This window comes from Myotis brandtii, unplaced genomic scaffold (assembly GCF_000412655.1).
Source record: "Myotis brandtii unplaced genomic scaffold, ASM41265v1 scaffold19, whole genome shotgun sequence".
NCBI classification, from domain to species: Eukaryota; Metazoa; Chordata; class Mammalia; order Chiroptera; family Vespertilionidae; genus Myotis; species Myotis brandtii.
This window is the reverse complement of record NW_005357075.1, coordinates 1,041,158-1,058,074: the sequence shown is the minus strand read 5'-3', so window position 1 is coordinate 1,058,074 and position 16,917 is coordinate 1,041,158. Positions and strand designations below refer to the sequence as shown.

The 16,917-nt window shown below is 48.2% G+C and overlaps 1 protein-coding gene across 2 annotated transcripts in view; it reads left to right on the top strand.

Annotated features, from left to right (window-relative positions):
• Positions 1 to 16,757, top strand: part of CCAR2 (cell cycle and apoptosis regulator 2) — a 17,294-nt gene extending 537 nt beyond the window's left edge. The window contains exons 2-21 of one of the 2 annotated variants that reach the window (XM_014538302.1): positions 474 to 572; positions 1,453 to 1,544; positions 1,937 to 2,028; positions 2,220 to 2,334; positions 2,482 to 2,611; positions 2,792 to 2,888; positions 8,672 to 8,791; positions 11,177 to 11,399; positions 11,478 to 11,591; positions 11,928 to 12,091; positions 12,522 to 12,693; positions 12,779 to 13,006; positions 13,109 to 13,330; positions 13,912 to 14,056; positions 14,179 to 14,258; positions 14,667 to 14,813; positions 14,993 to 15,104; positions 15,210 to 15,398; positions 15,541 to 15,746; positions 15,957 to 16,757. In XM_014538302.1, coding sequence (XP_014393788.1) covers positions 515 to 572; positions 1,453 to 1,544; positions 1,937 to 2,028; positions 2,220 to 2,334; positions 2,482 to 2,611; positions 2,792 to 2,888; positions 8,672 to 8,791; positions 11,177 to 11,399; positions 11,478 to 11,591; positions 11,928 to 12,091; positions 12,522 to 12,693; positions 12,779 to 13,006; positions 13,109 to 13,330; positions 13,912 to 14,056; positions 14,179 to 14,258; positions 14,667 to 14,813; positions 14,993 to 15,104; positions 15,210 to 15,398; positions 15,541 to 15,746; positions 15,957 to 16,001 — 2,751 coding nt within the window. In that variant the 5' untranslated portion in view covers positions 474 to 514 and the 3' untranslated portion in view covers positions 16,002 to 16,757. Of the gene's footprint in view, positions 1 to 473; positions 573 to 1,452; positions 1,545 to 1,936; positions 2,029 to 2,219; positions 2,335 to 2,481; positions 2,612 to 2,791; positions 2,889 to 8,671; positions 8,792 to 11,176; positions 11,400 to 11,477; positions 11,592 to 11,927; positions 12,092 to 12,521; positions 12,694 to 12,778; positions 13,007 to 13,108; positions 13,331 to 13,911; positions 14,057 to 14,175; positions 14,259 to 14,666; positions 14,814 to 14,992; positions 15,105 to 15,209; positions 15,399 to 15,540; positions 15,747 to 15,956 lie in introns of both variants that reach the window. The other variant, XM_014538301.1, reaches the window with a different exon arrangement.
• The last annotated feature ends 160 nt before the right edge of the window (positions 16,758 to 16,917 follow it).

Sequence of the window (16,917 nt, the reverse complement as noted above, 5' to 3'; positions counted from 1 at the left end):
GGGGAGAGGACCCACGCGATCTTCTCTCTAGCGGCCGCCTCCTTCATTTTTCTGGGCCTTGCGTGGAGCTTTTTGGCGGATGTATTTGAATGAATGAACGTCTCCGGGCTCTTTCCAGCCCCCAGTCCCCACCCATGTGGGGTGGCGTGGCATAGCGAGAGCAGCGTTGAATGGTCGGGTGACCGGGTGTGAGTCCCAGTGTAGTCACTAACGGGTTGTTCGGCCTCGGGGAGTGTCAGTCTCCGAGCTTCAGTTTGCTCTTTAAGATGGCATGGCAGCATGACCCGCCGCGGGGTTGTTTGTGAGGGCAAACTGGAACAATGTAATTTCTTCATTTTCTGCTACTCTTTATATTCCCTTCACCCACCATCTCCATTCATTCTCCCTACTCTCCTCAAGATATTTAATTCCTGTTTTGGGGTTGATGGAAAATTCCCCCATGAGCTGCTAATCTATTTCTTTTCTGATTGAAGGTTTTTCCCCCCCGAGACTCTGAAAGAAGACAGCAATCCCAATGTCCCAGTTTAAGCGTCAGCGGATCAACCCACTTCCAGGGGGACGTAACTTCTCAGGTGATCACCTTTATCTCTACCCGGGCTCACACTGGGAAAGATGCGCTTTGGGTCTTTAAAAAGAAGGCTTTTGGGTTTTCCTTGGTGGAGTGCAATTTGCTGCTGATGTTGCCTAGGAAAATAGGAGCTGACCACAGTGGCTGCCAGTGAAACCCTGTGGAAGTGTTGCTTGGAGCCACTTTGCCTTTTGAGTTTGCCGTGTCTTCTAGTTTAGCGATGTTCAACCCGGGTGCTGCAGCAGTTGAAACATGCAATATCTGACTATGTAGTCAGGGGCAGCGACCTCTTTTCCTTTAGATCAGTGGTTCTCAACCTTCCTAATGCCTCGACCCTTTAATACAGTTCCTCATGTTGTGGTGACCCCCAACCATAAAATTATTTCCGTTGCTACTTCATAACTGTAATTTTGCTACTGTTATGAATCGTAATGTAAATATCTGATATGCAGGATGTATTTTCATTGTTACAAATTGAACACAATTAAATCATAGTGTTTAATCACAAAAACAACATGTAATTATATATGTTTTCTGATGGTCTTAGGCGACCCCTGTGAAAGGGTTGTTGGACCCCCAAAGGGGTCACGACCCACAGGTTGAGAACCGCTGCTTTGGATTGTCAAATAAAAAAATGACAGCAGTCAACACGTTGTTTGTCAAATTGAAAAAAATGACAATAACCATCTGGTGTGAATGAATAAAAATGATACCTATTTTTGTGTGTCAGATTGACAAAAAATAAATTTTTTGGTGTGCTGCAGAATTTCAGTAATTAGTTTGTGTGTCACGAGATGAAAAAGGTTGAAAATTGCTGCCCTAGTTGACTGTAGTGCTGAACAGTGGAGGTGCAGTTCCTGGAGATTGCTTCTCTGTCCTCACAGGCACAGCTTCAACATCTCTTCTGGGTCCTCCTCCTGGTTTGCTCACTCCTCCTGTGGCCACAGACCTGTCCCAAAATGCCAGGCACCTTCAGGTAGGTTGGGCATCCTTTCTAGTGAGTTTTAGGGCTTGGGACCACTCAGCATGCATGGATGCCTGATGCTTTCGTATTTACATCACAGTGTTCATCCTTCCTGACACACCTGTCCTGGGCCAGTATGGAGGTGACTAGACACCTCTGACTGGGGAATTTTGGCTGTAGGGAAATCTCTAGAGTGCTCTTTGGAATAAAATAACTGGGAATCCTAGAAGAAGCTTGTGGTGCAAGAATCAGCATCCCCTCCCTCCCCCCCAGGCAAAAAGATGGATTATGTCCACCAAACATGTATGCTTCCTTCCCTGTGAATCTTGATGCAGTATTCTGCCTGAGCTGGGCGGGGTGTGTGTGTAAGTGCTCCCTGTTTGAACTGCACTCTTCTCTTGCAGGGTGGGGAGAAGCAGCGGGTCTTCACTGGCATTGTCACCAGCTTGCACGACTATTTTGGGGTGGTGGATGAAGAGGTCTTTTTTCAGCTAAGGTGGGTTTGAGGCTGGTCTCTTTTTGGAAATGCTTGTTTGATTCTGTTCTGTCACCATGTTCTTGGGGCTCCTCTAAAGCCATTGCTTTCCTGTGTTTATGCAAGGTGTGAGAAATCTTGATGGGCAGGGCTCATTGGGGTAGTTAGGGTGGCTTGGCCAGGGTCTCCTGACTAGGCTTATGTGCTGGCAGTGTGGTGAAGGGCCGGCTGCCCCAGCTGGGTGAGAAGGTGCTGGTGAAGGCTGCATACAACCCAGGCCAGGCAGTGCCTTGGAATGCTGTCAAGGTGCAAACGCTCTCCAATCAGGTATTTCTCTCTCCTGGTCACATGCATTGGAAAGGGGAGGGAGGGAAGCCCCTGGGTCCCGACAGCTGGGCACGAACTTTACTTTTGTTGAGAGGATGGGCACGTCAACTATGGGATGCTCTGACTTTCCTGGTTATTGCCCTGCAGCCCCTACTGAAGTCCCCAGCACCCCCCCTTCTACATGTGGCAGCCCTGGGCCAGAAGCAAGGGATTCTGGGAGCTCAGCCCCAGCTGATCTTCCAGCCTCATCGGATTCCCCCACTCTTTCCTCAAAAGCGTGAGTACCAGTGGCATGGATGTTGGGGTGTCGCTTTATGGGTTACTCTGGATGAATGGACTTGTAACTGTCAGGTTGCTGCTCTGTGAATAGAAGTGGGTACTTCTGTGCACTGAGAGAATGGGACAGGGGAGTTGGATATTTAGAGTTTTGGAGTCACCAGCCATTTCCTCTCTGCAGCTCTGAGTCTCTTCCAAACATCCCACACACTTCATCTGAGCCACCTGAACAGATTTCCTGCTCGGGGCCCTCATGGCCGATTGGATCAGGGCCGAAGGTAAGAGGATGTTCAATCAGAAAAAATATTTTATTTCCTTTATTTGCCTCTAGGAGCACCGCCCCTTTCTTTGCCACCTGCTGACACTAACATTCTCTTCCTGCAGCTAGATCCTAGTTCCTTTACCCTGAAGTAGGCAGACACGTGAGGTATATACAAATTTTGGAATTTTATAAACTGGTTCAGTAAGCAGGGATTTGATGTAGTTCACCTTTCAAAATAATCATACTGAATTTTTTCTTAATATGTAATTTTCCCTTTTATTTCTAGTCCCTAAGATTGAGATACTAAGAATCAAAACCATCAAGAGGCCCTGGCCAGGTAGCTCATTTGGTTAGAGGGTTGTCCCGATATGCCAAGGTTGTGGGTTCAATCCCTGGTCAGGGCACATAAAGCAAACAACCAATGAATGCATAAATAAGTGGAACACAAATCAATGTTTTTCCTTTCTTCCCTGTATTTGTCTTTGTCTCTAAAAACAAAACAACTTTCAGGAAAATGGTACTTGTCCCCCAAAAAGTAACTTTGTAGAATATGTTTTAATTCTTAGTATAGAACATTTCTTCATATACATTGTATACATCAGTGTGGGGTTAGAGTGTGCATGTTGCACTTTGCCTAGAAGGCTAGGCCTGTGCCTGGGACAGGCAAACAGTGTCTTGGCCTTGTGTGGAGCAGGCATGGTGGATTTGGGCCTGTGGGGCCTCCTAGGCCATCCTGTATCATCTGTGAGCATCGGGGACTGCCAAGCACATGCTACCTGTTCTCTCTGGCTCACATTCCTTATCTTGCCTTACTCTCTCCTATAGGGTTTTGCTTATATCCCTGGGAGTTAAGCTCTAGACTAGTTTGCTTAAGACTTGTTCTATTTCCATCTGTTGGTCTTATCTTAACTTTTTATTGTATAAGCATAGTAAACAGAAGAGGACGATGAACTCTCATATATCCATCACCCAGCTTTGAGTATCAACATCTGCTATTCTCTTTTTTTTTTTTTTTATCTCTACCTCTGTCTACTCCCTGCCTCATACTTGATGTTTTAAAGGTAAATTTTGTATAGGTTAAAATGCACAAATCTTAACTGGACAATTTTGACAAGTGGAAAATCCCATGTAACCCTCACTCCTGTTAAGATGTAGAGCCCTAGCCAGTTTGGCTCAGTGGATGGAGCATTCCGGGTTCGATTCTGGTTGAGGGGCATGTGCCTCCATCGCAGGCTTGATCTCCAGCCCTGGTTGGGGCATGTGCGGGAGGCAACCAATCGATGTGTTTTTCTCACATTGATGTTTTTCTCTCTCTCTGCCTCTACCCCGCCCTTCCATTCTCTAAAAATCAATGGAAAAGTATCCTTGAATGAGGATTAATAACAACAAAAAAAGATGTAGAATATTTCCATTACTTCAGAATATGCTCTCATGTTCTTGTGCTCTTTTGAAGTGAGAACTGTACTAAGATGGAAACCCCTGATCCCAGATGCCAGTAAATCATTACATGGTCAAGGCCGAGAATGCAGTGCAAAGTCAACACTTAAAAGGTTCATGGAGTAACTCCGAAAGCTTAGGCAGTGATGCAGCTAGTCTCTGTGCTGCAGCGCGTGTGTGCTCCCTTCAGCTAGGTTGTGAATTCTAACTAGGGGGTCGCTTTGATGGTCCAGGATTGTTTCCAGTGTCTTCACTCCTTTGAAACACATTGTCCCGTTCTCAAGTCACTGATACATGTCTTGCATGCTCCCACATGTCGCATCTGGTGCCTCTTCCTGGTCAGTTTCTAAGGACTTTCCACCTCTCATATTCCATGAATTTCTTAAGGCTTCATTATCACAGTAATTGTGCTCAGGGATGATGTAACCTGGATGGAAATCAGTGGCTGCTATGAACTCTGCTTTGGGTTCAGGTTCAGCCTTTCTATACAGTCAGTTGCGTTTGCTTGGCCTGGATATGTCAAGCTCAGTGGGAGGCCCATGTTCTATTACTTTGGCTATAATGCCTCAGCGTCGTGGCTTCTAGAGAAAGGAGAGATGTTACTGTCAGTAACAGGATCTGCCGAGTAGGGAAGGGGGAGTAAGAATTAGGTCATTCTGGGGAGAACAGCAGTTTATAAAGGAGTAGCGTTTTGGCTGGAAGCCAAGTTTTATTTTGAATTTTAGGCTTTGGGATGCAGGGATCAGTGTCTCCTGCTGAGGTCACTGAGATGCCTCCCACTGGCACTACTACCTTGTAACCTGTTCCTGACAAGTCACAATAGGAGTGGAAACTGGCTGTGGAATTCACAGGATTCAGTGGAACATCTGGTTTAACTATAGGTTGGCAGCATTTACAGAAGAGTTCACTCCAGTCATAAACCAGCTGAGAGAGCTGTCAGATGAGCGGGGAGTGGTTCTTCTGTTAGAAACATGGAAGCACTAACATCCCATTAGAGCAGGATTAGAAGGCAGCTTTTGGATGAACAGGGAAATTACCCAGGCAGACACAAGAGAAAAGACGAAACACTGGCCCTGCTGGTGTGGCTCAGTGGATGAGTGTCGACTTATGAACCAGGAGGTTACAGTTCAATTCCTGGTCAGGGCACATGCCTGGTTTGCAGGCTCTATCCCCAGTAGAAGGCTTGTAGGAGGCAGTCTATCAGAGATTCTCTCTCATCATCGATGTTTCTATCTCTCCCTCTCCCTTCCTCTCTGGAATCAATAAAAATACAGTGGGGCTTTGACTTACGAGTGTCCCGACTAACGAGTTTTTTGAGATACCAGCTGTCTCTCAGCCGATTTTTTACATTGAGTTGACAGAGTAATTTGAGTTAATGAGCTCCTTAACGAGCTCGGTCTCGGAACGAATTAAACTCGTAAGTCAAGGCCCCACTGTATGTTAAAAAATAATAATTAAAAAAAAACACGTTGTGTTAAATATAACAACTTAGCTCCTGGGGTGTAATGACTAGGTAAATTTTCTTTTGTTTTTAAAATTAAATTTATTGGGGTGACATTGGTTAATAGGATCATATAGGCTTCAGGTATAGATTTCTGTTACAAGGTCTTTATATTGAGCTGTGCCTACCACCCAAAGTCAAATCATCTTTCGTCATCATATATTAGGCCCCCTTCACTCTACCCTCCCTGACATGGGGGTCTTCCCGTTATCAATCTGGCATTTTATATTGTTCTAAAGTTTTTTTCTGATCTACTGTTTTTATTTATTGCACCCATAACAGTGATACAATGATGAGTAATTTATTACATGAATGTATAGAGTAGTGCATGCTGTTATATAAAGTTAAAAAAATTGCTTTTATTTTTTTATTTTTTGGTTAAACTTCACCAGAGGATATTTTTTCCACTAATATTTAGAGAGAGAGAAAGAGTGGAAGGGAGGGGGAGAGACACATTGATATGTTGCCTTCTGCACGTGGCCCCAGGCCGGGGATCGAGCCTGCAACTGAGGTTCCGGCCCTTGACTGGAATTGAACCTGAGAACCTTCAGTCTGTGGGCCGATGCTCTAACCACTTAACAGCAGCTAGGACTCTCCTTCCCTTTAAAGGTAACCATTCTTTTTTTTTTTTAAATATATTTTTATTGATTCTCCACAGAGAGGAAGGGAGAGGGATAGAGAGTTAGAAACATCGATGAGAGAGAAACATCGATCAGCTGCCTCCTACACACCCCCTACTGAGGATGTGCCCGCAACCAAGGTACATGCCCTTGACTGGAATCGAACCTGGGACCCTTCAGTCCGCAGGCCGACGCTCCATCCACTGAGCCAAACCGTTCAGGGCAAAGGTAACCATTCTTAAAGACCTTTAGAAAATAATTTTGAAGAGAAAAATTACTTACTGCCACTTTCCCCCCATATTCTTTTCTAGTCTTTGTCTATATATATTCATACATTTTATAATTTTAATCTTAGAGTTCAAGTTATTTTTATAGATTCTTACTAAACATTTTTTCCATGTGATCCTCATGATTGTTTTAATGGCTGCATGATTATTTTTTTTTTAAAAAAATATTTTTTATTGAGGAAGGGAGAGGGAGAGAGAGATAGAACATCAGTGATGAGAGAGAATCATTGATCGGCTGCTTCCTGCACGCCCCCCATTGGGGACTGAGCCCGCAACCCAGGCCCTTGACCGGAATCGAACCTGGGACCCTTCAGTCTGCAGGCTGATGCTCTGTCCACCGAGCCAAACCCACTAGGGCGCTGCGTGATTATTTTACTTATTTACAATAAAAATCCAGACATTGCTGGATGTGAATGTGGTTTTCTTACTCTCAGTTTGCTTTTTTATCCCTTCTATATATAACCTTTTTTCTTCTTTTGAACTAACTTCCTTGGGGTAAATTTTCCAGAGTGGGATTACTGGATCAGAGTATCTTATGACTTTAATATGTATTCCCAAACGTTCATTATGAGAACTGTATCATTTATTTATCTTTAAAAAAAATATGCTTTTATTGATTTCAGAGGAAGGGAGAGGGAGAGAGAGATAGGATCATCGATCGACTGCCTCCTGCACTCCCCCCATTGGGGATCGAGCCAGCAACCTGGGTATATGCCTTGACCGGGAATTGAACCATGACCTCCTGGTTCATAGAGTGATGCTCAACCATTGAACCACACCAGCCGAGCTATTGCTTTTAATAAAACTTACTTTATACCCTGACCGGTTTGGCTCAGTGGATAGAGCGTCGGCCTGCGGACTGAGGGGTCCCGGGTTCGATTCCGGTCAAGGGCATGTACCTTGGTTGTGGGCACATCACCAGGGGGGGATGTGCAGGAGGCAGCTGGTCGATGTTTCTCTCTCATCAATGTTTCTAACTCTCTATCCCTCTCCCTTCCTCTCTGTAAAAAATCAATAAAATATAAAAAAAAAAAAAAAAACAAAACAAAAAAACAAAACTTACTTTATACCCTGACCGGTTTGGCTCAGTGGATAGAGCGTCGGCCTGCGGACTGAGGGGTCCCGGGTTCGATTCCGGTCAAGGGCATGTACCTTGGTTGTGGGCACATCACCAGGGGGGGATGTGCAGGAGGCAGCTGGTCGATGTTTCTCTCTCATCAATGTTTCTAACTCTCTATCCCTCTCCCTTCCTCTCTGTAAAAAATCAATAAAATATATTTAAAAAAAAAAACCTTACTTTATAGAACTCTTAGCATGGTTACCATATGTCTTTTGTTAAAAATCAGCCCTGGCTGGTGGTGTTTAGTGGTTAGAGTTTGGCCTGTATACCGAAGGGTTGTGGGTTTGATCCCTGGCCGAGTTGGGGGGCATGCAGGAGGCAACCAATTGATGTGTCTCTCTCACATTGATATTTCTGCTCCCGCCCGCCACTCTTTCAAAAAAAATCAATGAAAAGATATCCTCGGTTGAGGATTAACAACAAAAGAATAATAATCAAAGTCTTTTCTGCTCATTAAAAAATTATATGTTAACTATAATTTATAAAGTTCTGAAAGTATTTAAAAATTATTCATAAGTTTTAGTCAGAGGCAACTACCATTAATATTTTCTTTCTTTTCAGTCTTTTAAAGGTTTTTTTTGCACAGTTGAGGTACTATTGTATATACAGTGTTATATACCATTCTTTTGGCTTAACACGAATGGTTATTAAAAGCATCTCAATATCCATTTTCTTATCTTTATAACAATCTGTCATGTGGCTGTTAGCATGGCTTCTTTATCCATTTCTTTAACATTGGGGAGTCAGATCATTTCCAGTTCTTTTTAGGCCAGTGTGTGTTGAACCATAAGTAACAGTGTGGTTTCTTCCTTCTGGTGATGGCTCAACCTCCAGCGATGACTATGACTCCAAGAAACGCAAACAGCGGGCTGGTGGAGAGCCTTGGGGTGCTAAGAAACCAAGGCATGACTTGCCTCCTTACCGAGTCCATCTCACTCCCTATACTGTGGACAGGTGAGTGGCAAGGCTGGGTGGGGGTGGGGGTGCAGCTTGCAGCTGGTAACAGAGTCTTGTGTAAATGAGATACAGTCTTTGTGAGAGTTTGTGTGTGTGAGTGTGTGTGTTCTTATGACCTTTTGTTTTTTAATGTGACAGATTTTTTACTTTGAAATCTCAGATTTTGACCAGCAGAGCACCACTGACATGGGTGCCCTGATAAACTTTATGATTTGATCACCAGAAATGATTATGCCAGGCTGTAACCGAGGCTTGCCAGTCGGTAGCGGTTATAATGCAGGTAGAAGCTGCAGCTCATAGGGACGCTGGGCCTGGTTTCTGCCTTGTTTTCTGAGTGCTTCAGCATGTAGCCTGCAGGCTGGTGTCTCACTCGCAGGAACTGACTGAGTTCCATTGGAGTGCCTGCCGCTGCTGCAGTCGTCCAGTCTCCATCACGAAGGACTTGGGTGTTGAGGAGAATATGAACCCCCATGTCTTCCTGTGCTCTGACAGAACCTCAGATACGTGGCCTTCTGGCCAAGCATCTGTATTGTTGGAGCCATCATTGTAGCCCTGGGGGTTGCAGCTTCCTATGAGTTTGTGTGGCTGAACCAAGAAAGAAGGCATACACAGATTTCCACAGAAATTATGATTCCATGACAGATATTGAGGAGAGAGGAAGGCTGGTGTCTTTTATTTTTATTTTTTAATATATTTTATTGATTTTTTACAGAGAGGAAGGGAGAGGGATAGAGAGTTAGAAACATCGATGAGAGAGAAACATCGATCAGCTGCCTCCTGCACACTCCCCACTGGGGATGTGCCCACAACCAAGGTACATGCCCTTGACCGGAATCGAACCTGGGACCTTTCAGTCCGCAGGCCGACGCTCTATCCACTGAGCCAAACCGGTTACGGCAAGGCTGGTGTCTTTTAGAGTGCAAAGTGATCTTGGAATGTAAAGAATTTTTTAGGAAGTTTGTCACTGACCTGTGTTCCTGAACTATGAAACATGGATATTTGAGCTAAGGAATAGTTTCTTTCGACAAATAAACAGTTAATAAATACTGCGGACAGTAAGTCTTTGCTCATTTATTCTTAATAATGTAATTTTGGGCACTTGCATCAGAATTGGTTAGGGATTTTAACTGTTTATGAACCTTACTAAGATAATCTCAGTATTAATATTTTAGAGGGGGGAAAAGAAACTGACTTAAGAGGTAGATAAGCGACTCCAGATTCCATCTAGCAGTGGAGAGGCAGGGCTCCAGCTACGGTATTAGATACACCCCAAAGCAAAGTCCACTGGAAGCCCAGCTGAGGCGAGGGGGCAGGTCCTGGCACCTCCTCAAGGTGGGAGAGGAGGACTGTTCCTCTCCCCTGACCTAGGCAGGGCCTCTTGTTCTCCATGCTGATCCACATGGCTCCCATCTCACAAGACACCGATTTCCATGTCACATCAAGTCAGAACATGACTGCTAACTATTAGACACACATACAACTATTTAAAAAAAAAAACACCAATGTGAAATTGAGGCCTATTGTACATAGTGTTTGGTACTTTGCTTTTTCATTTAATTTCATTAAAATCTTAGAATTTATTCCATATTAATGTTTATTAGCTTGAGCTCATTCTTTTTAGCAATTATATGGTATTCCACTGAATGGTTGGACTACCATTTATTTAACCAACTCTCTCCCCATTTTTAGTCTTATCCTAAATATTGTTGTAATAAACATCCTTCTGCATGCATCCATGTGGACAGGTGCAAGCATTTTACTGAGATCAGCTCCTAGAAATGGAGTGGCTGACCCAAAGGGTCTGATTTTGAACTTTGATGGCTATTGCCCATTATTTTTATTTTTTAGTGAGAGAGGAAGAGAGAATTGCCCATTCTTTTAAAGAGGTCATACCAGTTTACGTTCTCACCATTGGGGCATGAATTACTTGTTTCCCCAGGCCTCTGCCAACACTGCCTTATCAAACTTTTTTATCTTTGTCTGATGGGTGAAAAGTGATATTCTGATTTGCATTTCTTTAATTATAAGTGAGATTGAGCATATTTATATGGGCTTTTAAGTCTCATTTCTGTTGCTGTCACTCTTCCCAGTATTCTCTCAGATTTGTGTGAACTTTTGTTTAGTGATTTTTTGGTTCCTTTTATGTTAAGCAGTGACTCTTTTCTCTGTTATGTATTGCAAATGTTTTCCTCTCCAGTTTAACTATTTTGCCTTTAGAGGTTGTAACATTTTTGGTGGTTAAATTGGATCCATTTTTTTCCCCCCAGATGTGTCTTACTTAGAAGTTCTTTCGCAGATTATATAAAATAATTTGCCCTCTGATTTTTCAAATCTTTTACGGTTCAATTTAAAAGATAACTTAGTCTTGGCTTCTTCCTACAGCCCCACCTGTGACTTCCTAGAACTCCAGCGCCGTTACCGCAGCCTCCTGGTCCCCTCAGATTTTCTGGCTGTGCATCTGAGCTGGCTGTCAGCCTTCCCTCTGAGCCAGCCCTTTTCCCTCCACCATCCGAGCCGTATCCAGGTATCTTCTGCGAAGGAGCCAGCTCCAGACACTGGTGCTGAGCCCGTCCCTGCAGACAGTGACCCCACGTACAGTTCCAAGGTGAGTTGGCTGGGGTCCCGCTTGCTCCCGTTGTTGGAGGCTGAGAAAGCTGAGTGTCCTTCCCGCTACCCTCCACAGGTACTGCTGCTCTCTTCCCCGGGATTGGAGGAACTGTTTCGTTGTTGCATGCTCTTTGTGGATGACATGGCTGAGCCAAGGGAGGCACCAGAACACCCTCTGAAGCAGATTAAGGTGAGAGCTGGAGTCCACTAGGCAAGACGCATTCATTGATAACGTCCAGTCCGTGTCACGTTTTCAGCAGCTCAGCTCCTATTCATGAACTCCTAAAAACAAGGCTTTTCAGAGCTGAAACACCTCTGGTTTTACCAGGAGCATAGCACTGCTCAGAGCTGTTATTGTCAGAACGTTACGTGGCTGGTCGTGTTCATGGGCGGAGAAGCCACCCCCCACTGTCCTGTGGACTCTGCCACGTCCTGCTGCCTGCATCCCCAGCGGTGGCAGGCTGCCTTCCAGTGGGAGACCCAGGTAACTGTTTTTTCGTTTCTTAGCCCTGATCTCGTTTTGCAGTTTTTGCTGGGCCGGAAAGAAGAAGAGGCAGTGCTGGTTGGGGGTGAGTGGTCTCCTTCCCTGGATGGCCTCGACCCCAAGGGCGACCCGCAGGTGCTAGTCCGCACTGCCATCCGCTGTGCACAGGCCCAGACCGGCATTGACTTGAGTGCCTGCACCAAGTGGTGAGTGGCTGCCCGCGGGCCGGCTATTGGCGAGTGGAGTTGGCGACTGTTCGGGCCAAGCTTCTGCACCTTTTTGACCTGTTAGCTCTCCCTTGTTCCTTAGTCCCAGCTCATTGCTCTCTCCAGCCTTCACAAATGGCCACCCGGATCATGAGCATCACTAGGGATGTGAATGAGGAAGGGCAGCTAACCCCTCTCCCCCAGCAACCTTCAGTGCTCCTTCTTGTTGCCTTAGCACCTTGGAAAGTAAATGTCTGCTTTTTTGTGTCTCCCCATTGACTAACCATTTCTTGAGGACCTGTCTGTATCTTTTATTTTTGAACTTTCAAAGCTTGGCTCGCAGTGTGCTCACTAAATGTTGATTGGAAACTGAAGCACTTGCTTGCAGATGTCTTGGGTCACTACTTCGTTTTCCCTTTGCTGTGAGCAGGTGGCGCTTTGCTGAGTTTCAGTACCTGCAGCCAGGACCCCCGAAGCGGCTCCAGACCGTGGTGGTGTACCTGCCGGATGTCTGGACCATCATGCCTACTTTGGAAGAGTGGGAGGCCCTGTGCCAGCAGAAAGCTGCAGAGGCAGCTCCCCTGGCCCAGGAAGTGCCCGCGGTAAGGCAGAGCCTTACTAACAGGTGGGGAGAACAGGTGCCCTGACCTAAGCCCAGGTGGTCACAGCTCTTGGTTTTTATCACAGGAAACAGAGCCTACAGAACAGGCAAGTGAGGCATCGGAGCAAGGAGCGGACACCAAACAGAATGCAGAGAACCCGGAGGCCACCACACAGCAGGAAGTGGACACTGACCTCCCAGAGGCCCCTCCGCCCCCTCTGGAACCCGCTGTCATGGCACGCCCCGGCTGCATAAACCTCTCCCTCCATGGCATTGTGGAGGACCGGAGGCCCAAAGAAAGGATCTCTTTTGAGGTGGGTGTAGGAGTCTGGGAGGCTGTGGGGTAGGGTGTATGGGTGTGTGGCGGGGCTTGGGACATTCCCTTTTTCCTGGTGCCCATGGGCCTCTTTCACCAGGTGATGGTGTTGGCTGAGCTGTTTCTGGAGATGCTGCAGAGGGACTTTGGCTATAGGATTTATAAGATGCTGCTGAGCCTTCCTGACAAGGTCGTGGCCCCACCTGAACCTGAGAAGGAGGAGGTGGCCAAGGAGGAAGAAGTGGTCAAGGAGGAGGTGGCCAAGGAGTCCAAGGAGGAGGTACAGAGTGAGGGCACAGCTGCTGAGTCAGACACCCCACCGGTGAGTACTTCTGCCCCCTGCGCGGGCACTGGGGCTACACATAGTAACGTTGAACAGAACTCGAGTGCTGCGTGGTACCAGGTGCTGTTCTGAGCACGTACGGTCTCTCAGAACCCCTCTCACGCATGTGCCTGAGCGTGTGTAATGGGCGCAGGGTGCTCGGCCCTCGGCCAGGGAGTGCTGTGCTGCTGTGTCTGGAGGGAAGTGGGCGCAGGAGGGAAGGGAAGTGTGGTTGGTGGCAGCACAGGGAGCTCAGTGAAGGGAGTGCTCTGAGGGGCTCAGGCTGTGGTGAGCCAGAACACTGCATTCTCTTAGCCCCTCTAAAGCATTTGGGGCTTCACGCCTAACTAAACGGTCTCAGGTCAACATAATTTCTTACGGGCTGCTCTGGACTCCTGGGGAGAATCCCCGGTGTCTGGAAAGTGCCTGGTCTGCTCTGGACCCGTGTAATGAAATACTTTACATGACGTGGTGCATACAGAGCCCTTAACAGTGCCTGGAGGGGGCTGACCCTCCAGTGTTAGCCATTGTCATTGCTAGTAATTACAGGGACAGTCCTCATCTCGGTCTGCTTTCCTTAGAAGGAAGATGGGGTTCTGCCCAAACCCCCATCTTCTGGAGGAGAGGAAGAAGAGAAACCCCGGGCTGAGGCGTCGGAGGACCTCTGTGAGATGGCCCTGGACCCGGAGCTGCTGCTGCTGCGGGACGATGGGGAGGAGGAGTTCGGTGAGCGCAGGGGGAGGGAGCACGCCGGGGCTGCGGGTGGCTCTAGTGTTCTCCCGTTGGGACTGGAGCCGGTGTGGCCATGTGGTCACTGCTCCAAGCTCATGCCAGGCCTTCTGTAGCAGGAGCCAAGCTGGAGGATTCCGAGGTCCGTTCTGTTGCCTCCAACCAGTCAGAGATGGAGTTCTCTTCCCTTCAGGACATGGTAAGACCAGTGTTCTGCCCCTCCGGCCTCAGTGACAGTGACACTCAGCAAGGCCTGAGCCCGTCCTTGGGAGCTATACTTCTACAAATGACTTCCATTGTTTGTTGACTGACCAGACATCTGGTTCTTGGCTCATGGAACAGCACCTCTGTAGGACCCAGGGGACACTTCAGCGTCTGTCAGGGGGAATAGGAGAGGCAGCTGGTGTAGGAGCACACACACTGGGTTCCTGTGTGGGACAGCCCCAGGGCCAGAAATGCCCTGGAGGCCTTGGGTTAGAGGCTCAGGGTCAGGTCTCCAACCGGAAGGTGCGCCGGGTGGAACTGTCAGCCAGGCCACTAAGTTGTAAAAGGCGATTAGCCAGAGAGAACGATGTGTAACCCCGTTCATCCTCGTTTCCTCTTGCAGCCCAAGGAGCTGGACCCCTCTGCTGTGCTCCCTTTGGACTGTCTTCTTGCGTTTGTCTTCTTTGATGCCAACTGGTGTGGCTACTTGCACCGTCGAGACTTGGAGAGGATCCTGCTTACCCTTGGGCTCCGGCTCAGTGCAGAGCAGGTGCCTTCTCTCGCGTCCCCCTTGGTCCTTTCTGAGGTGGCCTCACCTGACGTAATGTGCACAGGCACGCACCTGAACTGTGGGGGACTTGGGATGCTCCAGTTCTAGGTTTTTTTCACATCCCGGGGAGGGCTTGCACCTTCTCATCAGAGGGGGTCTTGGGTGTGTATTTTCTGCAGGCCAAACAGCTGGTCAGCAGGGTGGTGACCCAGAACATTTGCCAGTACCGCAGCCTTCAGTACAGCCGCTCCGAGGGCACGGACAGTGGGCTTCCTGAGGAGGTGCTCTTTGGTGTGTACCGGTGCTCTGCAGCCTTCTGTGGAGAATGGGCAGGGCAGGGCAGGCTGCTTTCTCCTCCCGAGACCCGACCCTTACCTCTTCTCATGGCCCTTCTAGGAAACCTGGACCTGCTACCTCCTTCTGGGAAAAGCGCAAAGCCAGTAGCTGCCCCCCTGGAACACAAGGGCCTGGTGTCGCACAACGGCAGCCTGATCAATGTGGGGAACCTGTTGCAACGTGCGGAGCAGCAGGACAGTGGGCGGCTCTACCTGGAGAACAAGATTCACACACTGGAACTGAAGCTAGGTGAGTGGCTGATGGGCCTGCCGGTGGCCGTGCAGATGGGTACACGGAGACCGAGGGGAACCCACTCCTTAGGCTGCAGGCCTCTTGCCCTGAGCTCCGATCCTTAACTTAGCCCCCGTCTTTCTGGTGTGTTTCCCACCAGAGGAGAGCCATCACCGCTTCTCAGCCACGGAAGTAACAAACAAGACGCTGGCAGCTGACATGCAGGAGCTGCGCACCCGGCTGGCTGAGGCTGAGGACACGGCCCGCACAGCTGAGCGGCAGAAGAACCAGCTTCAGCGGCTGCTGCATGACTTCCGGAGGCGCCTGACCCCCCTGCAGCTGGAGATGCAGCGAATGGTTGAAAAGGTGAGCCTGTAGGAGAGCTGGCTTAGTTGGGGGGCTTAGTCAAAATGATGCCAAGACAACAGCCCCTTGGTCCACCTCGCCTTCTCCCCCATCCACCAGTTTCTTAGGGAATCTGTCAGCCAGCAGCTTGCAAACTTGAGTCCCCAGGAGGAAGTGGGTAGCAGTCCTTTCTCCTTGGGTCCTAATTCTCGTGCCATCTGTTGCAAACAGGCTGACAGCTGGGTAGAGAAGGAGGAGCCAGCACCTAGCAACTGAGGGCTTGACGCAGGAGCTGCCATCCTGCGAGGTCAGCGATGGAGCCTGCTCAAGTTAGAGCCCTTTCGTTCCAGAGAGAAGCTGAGCAGGACCTGGGAGCAGGCGGGGCAGCTGACCCGTGCTCAGCCTGTGGAGGGGAGCTCAGGCCGTCAGGTGGGGTCTGCCTGTGCTATGTGGACGGACGAGTGAGGAACCGGTTCCACTTACAACTAAATCCAACACCTGCACCCCTCGAATGTCATTTTGCCCTCCACCTTGGGGTTTCTCCTGGGGCCCTTTAGTCTTGTGCTTTCTCCTGTCCTCTTCCAGTTTAGAGTAAGACAGGGGAGGAAAAGGCTCTTTGACTATGTCATAAGGTCTGATGCCAATAAATGAAGAAACAGACGTGGAGTCTGGCTGGGGTAAGCGCCCCTTCCTTGGAATGGCACAGGTCCTGCTGGTCACAGGCACAGGTTCCTGGGGGATGAGTGTCCTGGGGCCTGTGGAGGAAGGGAGTCAGTGCCAGCCAGCTCGCTGTTGGGCTGTCGGCCAGTGAGCACTGTTCCAGCCCCCCCGGACTTGCCAGCAGGAACCAGCACTTCTGCCCCCGGCTCCCTGTGTTCAGAATGTGGTATTGGCTCTGGCCCAGCCTTTTTCCCGTTCCCCATGAGTCTCACCTCTTTCCGTAATCCGTGGTTTCAGTTTGACTTTGTATATAAAGTTGTTTTTGTTTTTTTTTTGCTTTTGTTTTTTAAATAAACCAAAGTAAAAAACAAACCAAGTGTCCTCCATAGCTTTTCCCTTCTTCTTCCAGGCCAGCTGTGCTCCCACCCCTCCTCCTGGCCCTCAGCCCAGCCTCTGCTGGATAGAGGTGTAGTCGCCTCCAGAAGGTGGGTGGGCAGCAGGGAGAGCAAGCCCCCTTGCGCTCAGTGGCTGC